General features: G+C 26.7%; 1 protein-coding gene across 2 annotated transcripts in view; it reads left to right on the top strand.

The window, feature by feature from the left end:
* LOC107072705 (uncharacterized) overlaps window positions 1-14,587 on the top strand; it is a 45,792-nt gene extending 31,205 nt beyond the window's left edge. For both annotated transcript variants that reach the window (XM_089172948.1, XM_089172947.1), the window contains exons 2-5: window positions 1,606-2,436; window positions 9,976-10,339; window positions 11,801-12,168; window positions 12,259-14,587. In XM_089172948.1, coding sequence (XP_089029074.1) covers window positions 2,205-2,436; window positions 9,976-10,339; window positions 11,801-12,168; window positions 12,259-13,235 — 1,941 coding nt within the window. In that variant the 5' untranslated portion in view covers window positions 1,606-2,204 and the 3' untranslated portion in view covers window positions 13,236-14,587. The remainder of the gene's footprint in view (window positions 1-1,605; window positions 2,437-9,975; window positions 10,340-11,800; window positions 12,169-12,258) is intronic.
* The last annotated feature ends 1,206 nt before the right edge of the window (window positions 14,588-15,793 follow it).

Here is a 15,793-nt window from a genome sequence, read left to right as displayed (position 1 = left end):
CAATAAATGGAATTTCATATTTTTTTTTTTTTTGAATAATTCACTAATGAAAATAATGATGTATTAATTTGAAATTTTGTAAGTAATCATCAACCAAACTGTTATCACATATTCTCATCATTCAATACTTTGAAAGATTTATTAGATTTTTATCACAAAATCCTTTAGTTTATTTACTTAAATCAAACAATATAATCAAAAATTCAAATCAAATCAAATCAAATCAATTCGATTGCAACATCTAACGACACACAAATCATGACAAATCTGTACAATTCGTGCATATCTTAATTTCTTATAAAAAAAAAAAGACAAACTTGTAATCTTTAATGATAAGAATAATAATAATAATTCTTTGTAAAATTTATTATCTGAAATCATCACGTGTGTTTTCTTTTAATATATTCGTCGAATTTCAAACTCTTTGGTCACTTTGGTTTTGGAAATTACAAACACACTCAGTAGACTACACTTCCTCTGGAAACCGTAATTTCCGTCAGGATAAGAAGCACTAGAACTTGTGATAGAAAGAAAGAGAATCAGAGAGAGAGAGAGAGAGAGAGAGAGAGAGAATGAGTCAGATCGTACGATTAGTTCAGTTTAAAGTCACGAACGTACAACGATTTGCTTGTTTGAAACTCAAACTCGGTGCTTAAATTCGTGCTTCTTTAGTTGCTGATCGATGAAAGAAGAAACTTTTTTTTTTCTATATTTTTTTTTTGTATTTTTTGCAAAAGTGTGGGTGTACGTTTCAAAAAATAAAAAGAACGAGAGAAATGATTATAAATTTGGGGTAAGAGGTAAAGGGGGAGGGGTGTGGAGTATTTATTCAAATTTTTATTTCAGTTTAAATGTTAATATTGCACACGATGTTATTTAATTTAGATTTATGATTTTATCATCCATTTTTTTTTTACATGTTGAGAATAAAAAACACATTGATCATCTTATCTTCTTAATATATATATAAATTACGTGTCACATTGTTTGTCCGCAATGGATTCCTAAACTACTGAAGCGATTTTAATAAAATTTTGCATATTATGTGCAGTTTCATCCAATTTGAAAGATAGGATATGTTAATATATACAAATTTCGTGTCACGTTGTTTGTCTGCAATGAACTCTTAAACTACTGAAGCGATTTTAATGAAATTTTTGCACATTGTTTGCAGTTTCATCTAATTTGAAAGATAGGATAGTTTATAATCTCAATTTATAATTGTAATTATTATTTTATTGCGAATTATTTGTTTATTAACAAAGGTATCGGACTGATTGTGAGCCACAGCAACGCATGGCGGGGCACCCATATATTCTATATATTATATTTTCATTAACGTAATCATTAACAATGATCGTTTCGAGAGAATGAGACGAATACAAAAAAAATCTGTTGTAGGATAATTGTATTCTCTTCTTATTTAGTATCGCAAACGTTTCATTGGTTTCCACCGCTCCGTTACATAGCCGCCGCCTAACCGCTCCGTGTTACATTTTTTCAAATCACCCTCATTCTACAGAAATTTTCACTTCAATAATAATAAAATACATTAATACAATTAATACAATAATAATAATTATTATTTTTGTTTTTTGGTTACAGAATTCACACGTGTTGGTTACGTGGCAAAGAAGAAGAAGAAGGATTCATCGATTAATAGAAAAATAATATTTAACGAAAAAATTCAATATTAGAAAAAAACAACGAAAAGAACCTAAATATTATTATTAATATAATAAACAATTTAAAGATAAAGTAATAGTAAAAAAAAATAGTATAATGTAGTCTGGTAAATGTGACAAATAAACAAACCGACATAAATCAAAAGGATTGAAAAATATGCCTGTCGTATTAACGAAACAAATATAATTAGGCATATTTATATTAAAATTCAATCTCAAGATTAATAATAAATAGTGACGAATTTAAAGAACAATAAAATAAATAAACAACAACAACAACAACAACAAAAGTGGTGGTGAATTGTGAAAGTGATTGATCAAATTGGTGGTAACATTCTAAAAGTGAACAAACAAACAAACGATAAACATACAACAATAAAAAATAAAGGGAATAATAATTTGTAGTGGGCCCTACTCGTCAAAACAAAAAAAAAACAAAACAAAAAAAGAAAAGGGGTTTTGTTTTTTTTTACTTGAAGGCCAAAGGAGAAAGGATTGAAGTTGTTTGTTGGAGACAGGATGAAGACGTTGGGCGACGTTGTTGCCGATCCCGTAGACGAGGAGAAGGACAATACCGATTCAGGGCATGGAACTGCAGTTGGCAAAGAATTTGGTCAGAGAACTCTAAGATCCTTGAAAAGAGGACTTGGAAGATTGTGGAAGAGACACAGAGGCAATGCCTCGATAACCGACTATGATCCTTGTTATAAGGTCGCCTATCTTGGGAATGTCCTTACTGGTTGGGCCAAGGGTGAGTTCAAAACTCTCATTTTTATCATTTTTATTTTTTTTTTTAACATTTTGATATTTATCTTAATTATCTGGTAGGGTAGGAAAAAAAGGGTTCTTCTTCTTCTCTTTCTAATTTGATTTTGTGTGGAGTTTTTTTTGTGTATTTAATTTTTATATTTTTTGATTTTATTTTATTTTATTTATTAATTCATTTCATTTTATTTAAATATTATTTATACTTATTTATTAATTAACAAAAGGATTTTCCTTTTTTTCTAATTTTTTATACTCGAGTGTTTTTTTTTATAATTTTTTTTTTTTTTGTATTTTTTCTTTTCCAATTTGAATTTTATTTAGGGTAATTTAATTTTATTATATTTCTATTATAAAGTTATTTCTATTTTATTATATATTTTTATTAAAGTAATTTAATGTTATTGTATATTTTTGTTATAAGGTAATTCAATTTTATTACATATATATTTTAATATATATTTATTAATAAATTTATTTAATTTTATTATATACGTATAATTAAATTGATTCAATTTAAATATAAATTTATTACAATAACTACCAAAATTTTAAAGAAAATATGCCCGTGTTATTTTTATTACAAATTATTATTTAATAATAGAAGAAAAAAAACAAAGTAAAAAGAATAATCGTATAAAAATGAGTTACATATTAGTTGTTATGAATAGATTATACGGAACTGGTTAATCTTGAAAGAAATTAGCACATTTTAATATTAAATATCTAAGTTCTTGTTATTATTCCTTTATAATGACGTTACAATCTACTTGTTTTTTGTTTTTTTTGTTTTATTCTTAGTTTTATTCGTGATAAACAATAATTAAAGTTGTTAATCATAAAACCGAAGTAATTGGGGAGGAAGAGGGTTCTCTTTTTCTTTCGTTTTATTTGAAACATACGAAGAGAAAAACTAAGTAGAACGTGTGTGTAAAATTGATCATCGGAACAAGCTTCAGGTTGAGAATAAATGTGCAATCGTGTAAGGTCACCATCTTAACAGTAATTAATCATTTCCTTACTCGTAAGAAGAAACATTTTTTTTTTTTTATTCTTCTTCTTTTTCTTTTTCTTTTTTTTTCTTCTACTTTTTTTTGTATTTTTCTGTCCACTTCTCGGTGTAATGAATTTATTTTTCTCGTATGTATAATATGTTCGTATATTTTGTACGAAATTAAAACGTAATGGAAAAATTTTTGACTTACATGTAGTTAACAGTAGTAGTTATCCTTCTTTATATCATGGTTTTTTATTTTTTATAAATAAATATTGATTTAATCAATGATAAAAATAAAATTCACCCAAGGGGAAACCCATTCGTCAATTTGTAAGAAGGTCAATTTGACAAATTTCGAGTCTAATGTTTTTTTTTATTTTATTTTATTTTATTTTATTTTATTTTGTTAAGAATGTATTAAAATTAATTGAAGGTATATACACCTGTATTATTTTTTGTGTCAATTTGAAAAAGGTCAACTTGACAAATTTAGAGTCTAATGTTTTTTATTTTATTTTATTTTATATATTATTATTTTATTTTATTTAATTTAATTTTATTAATTTTAATTTAATTTAATTTAATTTAATTTTGTTTTATTTAATTTTATTTTATTTTATTTTATATTATTTTATTTAATTTAATTTTATTTAGTTTTATTTTATTTAATTTTATTTAATTTTATTTTATTTAATTTAATTTTATTTTATTTTATATTATTTTATTTTGTTTTATTTTATTTAATTTTATTTTAATTTTATTTTATTTTGTTTTATTTTAATTTTATTTTATCTTATTTTATTTAATTTTATTTTATATAATTTTATTTAATTTTATTTAATTTTATTTTATTTAATTTAATTTAATTTAATTTTATTTATGTTATTTAATTTTATTTTATTTAATTTTATTTAATTTAATTTTATTTTATATACTTTTGTTAAAAATGTATAAAAATTAATTAAAGGTATATACACCTGTATTATTTCTTTTTTTTCTATTTTCTATTTATAATTAGAAAAATATTCATTTCATTTCTAACATAATACAATATTATATAAATGAATCAAAAAGTTTTCCTAAATTTCGTTGTATAGATAAATCAATCTTATAATTAACTTTTACTTTAATGACGAATTGTAAAATCCACCTAATAATAATCGTGAGTGTAACAACAATAAAAATAGTAAAAAAAAAAAAAAAAAGATAAAAAGAAAATGATCAAAAGGAAAACGTTCGATGATCTTCTAGAAAGCGAGACACGAAGGTCAGCTGGTACAAGTTCGGAACAAAACTGGAAACTGTTGTTGCAAATTCGTCGAAGGACGTGTACCGAATGAAAAATCCGGCAACAGAACCTTCTCGTCAAAGATTTATTATCCTTTTACCAAACCCACAACACCCTTTCCCTACCTACGAAGGATATCATTCCCTTCTCTTAAGATTATCAAACAATTTATATCTAACGTTTTTTGACAAAAATCATTTGAACAAACCTACGATTCCCTTTCTTCTTTTTTTTTTGGGGGGTGATTCCAAATGAAAAAGAATTTTTTTTAAAAAATCATCCACCTTTTATTCAGAACAAGGATTGATAAATTTTTACCAAGATTTTCAATTGTTATTTAATATAATAAAAAAAAAAAAAGTAAAATATTAATATGATAGGAGTGTGAGGATATAAATTTGCTAATAAACGTACCGTAATAATTACCAACCTCGTGATGATTAAGATCGACTAAACCTATGGTATGTTAGAGAAAGTAGGGGTATTAACTATTCTCTCCTGTAAATATATATTTGTGTATGTGTGTGTGTGTGTGTGTGTGTGTCTACCTTTACGTATAGAGTTTCTATGTTGTCGGTCATTGACACCGACCAATTCTCATTTCTTTCTAATAAGCAACAAGTTTTTCATTTATTTTTTTAAACAATTAATCATTTACTTGTAAAATTTATGAAGAAAAAAGAAGAACAAAATTCTAAATGAGTTTTATACAGAAACCCTGACAAAACCTTGACAAAACCCTGACACAACTCTGAAGTTTTAAAGATTTAAGAATGAAATTCTCATTTCTTTCGAACAACCATCAAGTTTTTCATTTATTTTTTAAACAACCAATCATTTACTTGTAAAATATATGAAGAAAAGGAAGAACAAGATTCTAAATGAGTTTTATACAGAAACCCTGACAAAACCTTGACAAACTCTTGACAAAACCCTGACGTAACCATGAAGTTTTAAAGATAATCAAATTTCTTTACTTCGTTTTAAATCTTGTCTAACAATTTGGATGATGTTTTTTTGATGGTTTTTTTTTTTTTTTTTTGGTTTTTGTTTATATAATTCATATAAGAATATTTTTCAAGATAAATCATTCAATTTTATAATCAGATGAAGAAGATACACGTTAAAATACTTGTAAACTGAGATATGTGTAAAGTAATTAATGCGAGTTAAACGTAACGTGACATAACGTCAAATTACTCATTTCTATGGAATTTCATTCCTAGATCTTATACACACACTAACACACACACACACACATATATATATATATAGTAGTGGTTGGATAATTTAACAATAATTATGTAAGAAATAACAAAAGGAAGTTAGCAATTTTATTCAAATATAGACTAGAAAACAAAATAACAAGATTTTCACAAAATTAGTATTTGAAGTAAACAAAGATATTATAAATGAACGTATTGGGATCTCTGGCAGAGGGAGGGGGCGTGGCATAGTAGCAATTCGACCTATCTACTTTAATTTTGAATTTAGCCATCAGATAGCGTATTCAAGTGCTATAGATCCCACGTGGCGTTGTAGCAATTCGACCTATCTACTCTAATTTTGAATTTAGCCACCAGATAGCGTATTCAAGTGCTATAGATCCCACGTGGCATAGTAACAATTCGACCTATCTACTCTAATTTTGAATTTAGTCACCAGATAGCGTATTCAAGTGCTAGAGATTCCATCGTGGCATAGTAACAATTCGACCTATCTACTTTAATTTTGAATTTAGCCATCAGATAGCGTATTCAAGTGCTAGAGATTCCATCGTGGCATAGTAACAATTCGACCTATCTACTCTAATTTTGAATTAAGCCACCAGATAGCGTATTCAAGTGCTATAGATCCCATCGTGGCATAGTAACAATTCGACCTATCTACTCTAATTTTGAATTAAGCCATCAGATAGCGTATTCAAGTGCTAGAGATTCCATCGTGGTATAGTAGCAATTCGACCTATCTACTCTAATTGTGAATTTAGCCACCAGATAGCGTATTCAAGTGCTAGAGATTCCAATACTAATCAGTATAGAGTGTTTACACCTTCAATGAATTTGAATTCGTTTTAAAAGTAATTTTATTAAATTAAAAAAAAAAAATGTGAAAAATGTGTATTTTGAAGTAAACAAAGAAACTATATAAATGAACGTACACTAATCGGTATGAACAAAAATGATAATCAACAAGTTATTGACAATTGTGTGTTATTTTAAATGAAGATTTACAAGATATCTTGTCATAGTGTACGTTTAATATCTTATTCATGAGAGAGTAGTCACTCTTATTGTGAATTCTAAATATAAATTTATCGTCAGGGTCATTTTAATGCTTATTTTTTGAACGGTGTGTCTACGTACGTGGGTTAAAACACCATCACCACCATCACTACCACTACCAAACTTTTGTAATAAAAATAATATATATATATATATATAATTGAAATTATAATTCCATTTTGAATTATGTTGATTGTATCAAAGATTGGCGAGTATTTCTTGATCAAAGATGTTGTTGAAGATAAAGGAAGAAGAAAAAATCGAATGAAATAAAATGAGATAAAATGAAATGAGATGAGATGAGATGTGTTGAGATGAAATGAGATGAGATGAGAGAGGATCGTTCGGTATAGTATTTAATTGGATAATACCTAACAGAAAGTTACGGGCTAGTGAACGAACCTTGTTGTTGGGTCCTCTTCGTTTAGTATTTATTCACTTCCTCTTCCGCATCGTTTCATTACTACTTCCGCTTTTCCGTTAGCACGTTAATAATAATCAAACATGCAACAACGAATCGTTCTACCGATCATTATGTGACACCGATACATTTCATCTAAAGCTTTCTCTCTTTTCTAAATAGATATTTCATACCATTTTATATTATTCTTTTTTTTTTTTTTTTCTGACAGTCAACCATTTTATAGAAATTGTATTTTACACATGGGTGCGTAGAATAACTAACAGGTGTTAGACAAATTTAATATTTAATTTTGCTGATGTATTTCTTTTTTTTTTGAATTATTTTTAATAAATTACAAATATATTTTCATGTAGGGTGAGATTTTAGTTAATTGGTTAGTGAAACTAAATATATTTATATATATAATTAATTATACACAATTAATTATATATGATGGTAAATATAATATAGTAAATATATTTAAAATAAATTATATATAATAATATAAATAAAATATATAAAATATAAAATATACAAAAATATAGTAAATATAATACAGTAAATATAATAAAATAAATTACATATAATAGTATAAATAAAATATATAATAAATATAATAAAATAAACTATATATATATATTTTTTTTGTTTTAATTTAAAAACATAGCAATTTGTTTTTTTTTATTACAAAATTTGTATTAATTATCAAATTTCAAATTTTCTATTATTATAATTTTCCCATTATATTATATTTATATTATACATTTTAATTAAATAATATTTTCGCAAATAAATTAGTATATAAATAACAATATTATATATATAAACGTAGAAATGACTTTTAAAATCATAACACACATGATTGTAATATTATTATCATAATAGATAAGAGAGAAAAAAAATTGGATGTAAAGATAAAGATAACCCATCAGCAGCACCACCACCATCACCACCACCAACACACGTGTATACATTTATATAAAACAAAATTATCTGTCATAATCAATCTGTTCATTGAACTTTTTATTCATCATCAACAAAACGAATTGTCTGTGTGAAAAGTGAAAATCAATGTTTAGTATTTTTTTTGTTCATTTTCTATGTCATTTTATTTCTCTTCCTTTTATATAAAAAAAAAAAGCGTTGTGTAAAGATGAAATAGCATAAATCTTTTTTTCTTATTTTTTTTTCAAGATTCTCTTTTGCAACGAACGTGTGACGATAAAGTTGAACGAGTCATAGCAATAACTCTGACGTCATCATAGCAATCATTCGCTAATGGTTAATCTTGAAAATGAACAAAAGCACGTATAACGATCGTGACGATCTATAGATCTTACTAAACTAATCGAACGATCGATCGAACTATCTTACGATAAAGATCTTTTTCTATTTTTAAAAGACAAAACATTACGATTCGACGTGATATTAAATGGAAAATATTATTTTCATGTTTAATCCACACACACACACACACACAAATTAGAATTTAGTTATCAATTATTCATTTAAATCCATGTTAAGTTAAATCATCCAAGTGTTGTAGATTAAATTAAATCTGTTTTAATTTTTTATTTTTATATTTTCATTGTTTCTGTAACGAAGCACCTCCTCGAGTGCAATGTGCAAAGTGCAAAGTGCACTGAGGATCAATTTAATTTAATTCATTTATTATTATTTAACATTTGTCGTATAGAAAAATCTTAGAATAATTGAAAAACCAAATTGCAATTAATTAAATTCAAGTGTTGTAGATTAAATTAAATCTGTTCTTATTTTTAATTTATATTTTCATTGTCTCTGTAACGACGAGGCCCCACCTCGAGTACAAAGTGCAAAGTGCACTGATGATCAATTTCATTTAATTCATTTATTATTTTTTAACATTTGTCGTATAAACAAATCTTTTACGACAAATTCAACAAATAAAAAAGGCAATTAAATTAGACAAATATTTTCTTGATTTATTTGTCTCTTTTACTGTGAGATATGTTTTTAACTGGTACCCTCATTTCTCGCAGTCTAAGTAACTGTACTAGCATTTCCTGTATTTCTAAATTGGTAAGAGTCGAACGGCGAATCGAACTATATCGAAGGTCAGGATAAACCTTTTCACTCTACTATCCAGTCTTCTTCTTCATTTCCAATACAAACAGAAGATATACATATACATATATATATATACACACACATAACCACAAGTTTTAGTGTACTACATATTATAGTAAGTTGCTTGATAGTATTCCAATCGCGTATATACCATGGAATGCAAGTACTGTTTGTGAGCTTTCATTGTATATTCAATTGTATATATGTATATATATATATATATATATATATATATATATTGTGTGTGTGTATGTATTACCAAGAGTATTTATACGGATACGATATATCAAAGTAAACCCTGAAAGGATTATCGTTACTGAAACTCGTATGACGTTTCAACAAACATATTCGACACTCAAATTAATTCTATGTGACACCATAACAGATGCATTGCAATATTGTACAAAGAATTAAATAAAACATTTTGTATTGTATTTTTGTAGGTGAAGGATGTGTAGAAAAACCAGTGTCAACTTTATGGCGAAATTACGTGACAAGCAGTAGACCAGACGTTTCCATGAGATTGACCGTAACTAATGGTGGTTTGACAGCAACAACCAAGGATCATGGTTTAACGGAATATTGGGCACATAGGGTGACTTATTGTACAGCACCAGTATCCCATCCAAGACTTTTCGTTTGGGTTTATAGACACGAGGGTCGTAGGTTTAGGCCGGAATTAAGGTGCCATGCTGCATTATGCAGCAAAGAATCTACTGCTAGGAGATTAGCTTCGACCTTGAATGCTAGGTTACAACAAGCCCTATTGGAATTTCGCAGAGATAAGGTGTCCAGGCAAAATGCTAGGTAAACATTGTTTTTTTCATTTTATTTTATTTTATTTTATTTACAGTTCAATAAGTTTAAGAAAAAATACGCTTTTATTTGTAATATTATATTTGCTATTTTTAAAAATGATTTTTTTTTATGTTATATATATATAGTAAATATAATATAAAATAAACTATATATAATAGTAAATATATATAATAATATAATAATATAAATTCTATATAATAGTAAATATTATATATAATATATAATACTTACTATACTATACCATATAATACTATTACTATTACTATATTATATATAATACTATTATATAATAGTAAATATAATGTAATAAATATAATATGGTAAAATATAATAAAATAAATTATATATAATAGTAAATATATAATATTGTAAAATATAATAAAATAAACTATATATATAATAGTAAATATAATATATAGTTAAGAAGAAAATAACATTTTTTTTTTGAAGTATTATATTTACTATTTTAAAAAATAACTTTTACATATCATATTTATATATAATTTATATAAATTACCTACGTTGTATTTTTACATAAATCTTTTAATAGTATGAAACCATGAGTTAATTAAAAAATATTTGCATTTAATATTAATAAAAATACTTTTAAGTAAGTGTATGTACTGTAAGAGGGTGTAGGTGGTTTATAAAAATGAATTTTTTTTTTAATAATTGTAACAACTAAAAAGATGAGATTGTTCTTATTTATCTGAACATTTAAAGATCAAGAATAATGAAGAAAATTCTAGTCGTGTTTTTCGTTTAAAGTATCGCAATGTCTTGACCTTCAGTGGAAAGGTAGAATTCAGGTCACGTTTCTGTCGTGGATAGCCAGAAGCAGGAGGATCCAGTCACGATTCGGGTCGAAGTAATCGTTAATGTGCATTCGGGTCATAGATTCCACGACGTTTTCTTCTTAAGAACAACTTAAACAAGTATTATTTGTTTTTATCATTCCATTAGTTCTTTGAGTATTTTCATTGGGGGGATATAATTGAATTGTATTATTATAAGTAAACAGGTTGTATTAGTTTGAAACAATAGTATATACAAAATACAATATTGTATAATACATTTATATTTATTATATTAATTATAATTATCTATATCTTATCTTAATATGTATATAAATTACGTGTTACATTGTTTGTCCGCAATGGACTCCTAAACTACTGAACCGTTTTTAATCAAATTTTGCACACTGTATGCAGTTTCATCCAACTTGAAAGATAGGATAGTTTATATTTCAATTTATCATTCGCAATATTATTTATTTATTAACAAAGAGTCATGATTATCTCTGTTAGTTCGACAAGATTCTAACAGATGGCGGTATAAGGTACTTCGTTGACTTAAAGACGTGTATGTCAGACTCTGATTGATTATTATATATTAAATATTAATGTATAATATAATAAAAGAAATATATATTTATTTGTATTTTTACAGATTGTCCTTGGCAAATGCTCTCTACGAGAATCCTTCGTTACCTAGGAGAAAACTTTTGTTGAGTACAGGTGGTCAAAATTATCGACCACCATTAGAAAGGTCTAAAAGTGCACCTAAGCTCTCAGCTATCGAGGAAGATGCTGTTGCCGAAGAGATCGAACAACAACGATTACTTGAAGACTTGAGAACATTGGAAACTGTTGCTAGAAGTTGGCAGGATCAGGATGATTGGAGATTGGCACGTCTGTTGGATTCACTCAATCGAGAATCTTCTGATGAAAATGGAAGTATATCTAGTGGTTGTGAAACAGCTAGTACAGCAACTAGTGAAGAAAGAACGATTGGGCCTGAGGATCATCAGATTGCTGGTGAGCATAATTCTGAAACATTTAACAAGATACATACAATTGTTTTCTTTTTTATTTAATATAAAATTAATATGTAATATTATTACCCAGGTGAGATAGAACATCATCAAGCAAATGCTAGGATCCAATACGAGGATGAAAACGTGAGAGGTGTTGGGCCTAGAAGAAATTCTGAAGGTTCACCTAATTTCATGACGTGTACCGGTAGTCCACGTTTTCATCGTTGTAACGTAACACCCAATCGAAAAAGGTTTTCCTTAAGAAATGAGGAAGATGAATCCATGGAAGAAGAAGAGGAGGAAGAAGAAGAAGAAGAAGAAACTGTAAACACCCCTACGAATCGTTTTGAATTCGAGGACGTCGAGGATTTCGACGAAGTGGTGGATTACAGGCCTAGGGGTGAGATTCATCGTAGAATTGAAACTACCCAAGATAAGGAGAGGCGAGTATTGGAAAAATATCCGAGTTGTAGGTTAAATCGTCAATTGTCATCAAATGAGGATACTTCATTTCTGACGTTGGATTCTTTGGATGAGGAAGTTGACAGCGATGAAAGTGGTTACGTTGAAGCACCCCCTAAATCACTCCTAGGACAAAACAATAATAATAATAATAATAGTAGTAGTAGTAGTAGTAATAGTAATAATACCAATAAAGAACTTGATGTTATTGTAGATAGCAAATCGAACGATATAAACGAACGAAATGATGAAAATACAACGATCGAGATGAAACTTGATGACAGAAAGCAAATTGATATTAACTCTGATGATGATCCTTCGAATCATACGATAGATGATAATCAAAGGATTATTAAAGAGAGAGAACGTGAGAAATCAGACTTCATTAAGTGTCCGATATCAGAAACTATCAAAAAGTTAGCCAATGCTTCCTTAAGAAGTTCCAAATCATTGGAAATTGCTACGAACAGTTGTTCAAAAGCAATGACTAACCTGAAAACGTCCAAATCATTCGATTCTACCAATAGAAATGAAAACGTTGAAATCGAATCGCCGAGTTTGTTGCAAAGAAAACAATTGTTGGCTCAACATGGGGTTATTGTTTAAAATATTAGGTTAAAGGAAGATCATGAAATAATCCTCTTTGGTTGAGAACACACCCTCTAGTTTGCAAAATTATTTTTTAAAGACAGAGAGAGAGAGAAAGAGAGAGGGGGGAACTAGGAATTGCATTTTCGTAATGTTTAAGTGTATAAATATATGAATTGTTGATTACAAAATGAATTCATTTTAATTACACGATACGCTTTTTATGTAGTTCAATGATATATTAAAGCGTTGTAATACGTAATTATAGAAATTAAGCAATTTTCATTGCTCAATTTTAAAATCTGTTTTTAGCTCACTTTCCGAGCTTAGATAAAAAAAAAAAAAAAAACAAATTTATCGTTTGATTTTTTTAATGTCGACATTTTTATTGATGTGAAAAATGGAGGGAGAGAGAGAGAGAGAGAGAAAGAGTTATATATATATATATATACATTAAGTGTACTTATTGGTTATATTTTTATTTTCAAAACGGATAATTAATGAATCATTTATACAGATCGAATGTAAACGTTTTTTTTTTTTTTTTTCTTCAAACTCTGTATAATTCCTAAGAGTTTTTTTTTTTCTTTAATTGTGTAGTGGGTGGTCCTTCCTCTCTTGAAAAAAAAAAAAAAATATTTAATAACTAAAATAATAGCATATATAATTAATTATATTTATACATTTTATTAATTGTCATTCGCATCTGTAATTAATTCTTATTTTTTTTCCTATTTTTGTTTTTGTTTTTTTTTTCATTATTTGACGTCAACAAGTTTTTATTAATAATTATTATATTATTCGTATGTGTGTGTGTCAGATCATAAATGTGAATTAATATCTAAATAGATTTATTTATTGGGATTTCTAGCACTTGAATACACTACTATCTGGTGGCTAAATTCAAAATTAGAGTAAATAGGTCGAATTGCTACGCCACACCACACCCCCCCCCCCTCCCTGCCAGAGATCCCAATATGAAAACACCATGTTTGTTTGTTTTTCTTTCTTTAATTAGATTTCTTTCGAATTATGGTAATACAGTTCTTTTTAACGCGAGAACCGTGCCATACACCATTAAACAAACCCCCCCCCCCAAAAAAAAAAAATGGAAGCATCATTCTTTTTATATACGCACAAACAAATCTCCCAATTCTTTGTTTTTTTTTCTTAATCCTCTATTAACGTAATTATAATTAAATCAGGATTAAATTAATAAAGAACGAGAGGAGAATGGAGAACAACATTTGATATCAAATTTACACAATGTTTTATCATCGTTTCGCTTGTTAAAAAGTGAAAATTTTGAATGAGAACAATATTATTTGACTATTGTACAAGTATTACAATAAAGAAAATATTCAATGAAACATCCACCATATTGTAAATTCCATTTCAAATAAAATATAAGATATAAGAACAAATGTATGTATGTATTTCTGTTTTGAGATAAACAAAACTTGTAAGAAATGAATTAATCGATTAATGGAATATATATATATATATGTATATGTACGTGTAATAATAATCACGTGCAGGTAGATTAATTAAATGGTAATAGGTAGATTTTTAATTATATGCAAATTTCAAATATAAATCTAGGTCAATCGATATGAGTAAAAAAAAGTCTTTTGTAATTAAATCATTTTTTCTTACCTTTCCATATAATAAAAATGAATAATACAAAAACGTGATATAATTAGAAATGATCTATAATATATACGTCAATTGAATTGATCATATTTTAATTCAAGAAAACTTATTGTCTCTTCGCGTCATTTCTGTAAAATAATTCAAAAAAACCTTGTATTATTAACAATGAATATTACAGTGAACTACATTATCGATATTTGGTAACGAGATAAAAAGTACAATTTATAATATCAGGAGTTAAGATAATTTATTTATATAACATTATTTGTAATTATTTCTTCATAATTATTCGTTTAATAATTACTAAAAAAAAAATGTGCGCCTGTAAGAATGCAACCCGTCAGACACAACTTGAAAATGTTACTTGTGAGCAACACCTGTTGGAACGGAATATTTTCTTTGCCCGAAAGATAGGCAACCCGTGATACATAGGTGTATGAACAGTTTGGAGTGAAAAAAAATACCGTCCCAACAGGTGGCGCTCGCAAGCAACATTTTCAAACTGTGTCTGGAGGGTTGCATATCTACAGGCGCGAATTTTTTACAATTATCAAATAATTACAGAAAAAAAATTTTAAATAATATTATATTAATTATATATATATATTTAATATTATAAAATATAATAAAATAATATAAATTAATATATATAAAAAATATATTAAAGATTTCAAACAAATTTGAGATAAATTACATAACATAAAATATAATTATAGTAAAATCAATTTTATTAAATAATAACTTTTACATTGCATCTATTTTCAAATCATCCTAATTCTAAAGAATATTTATTTCGAAAAAAAAAACGTATGAGATAAAATAATAAATGTTGAGATAGAGGAGTCTGTTTTGAGGACCGTTAAAGGTTAATAAGACGAGAGGTGTACGTATAGAGAATAAGAATAAACGAAAGAGACTGCAAT

The sequence above is a fragment of the Polistes dominula genome, unplaced genomic scaffold (assembly GCF_049000335.1).
Source record: "Polistes dominula isolate Pdom_NZ unplaced genomic scaffold, Pdom_raw_medaka contig_22, whole genome shotgun sequence".
NCBI lineage: Eukaryota > Metazoa > Arthropoda > Insecta > Hymenoptera > Vespidae > Polistes > Polistes dominula.
The sequence above is the reverse complement of the archived record's forward strand: the minus strand, read 5'-3'. Positions and strand labels throughout refer to the sequence as shown.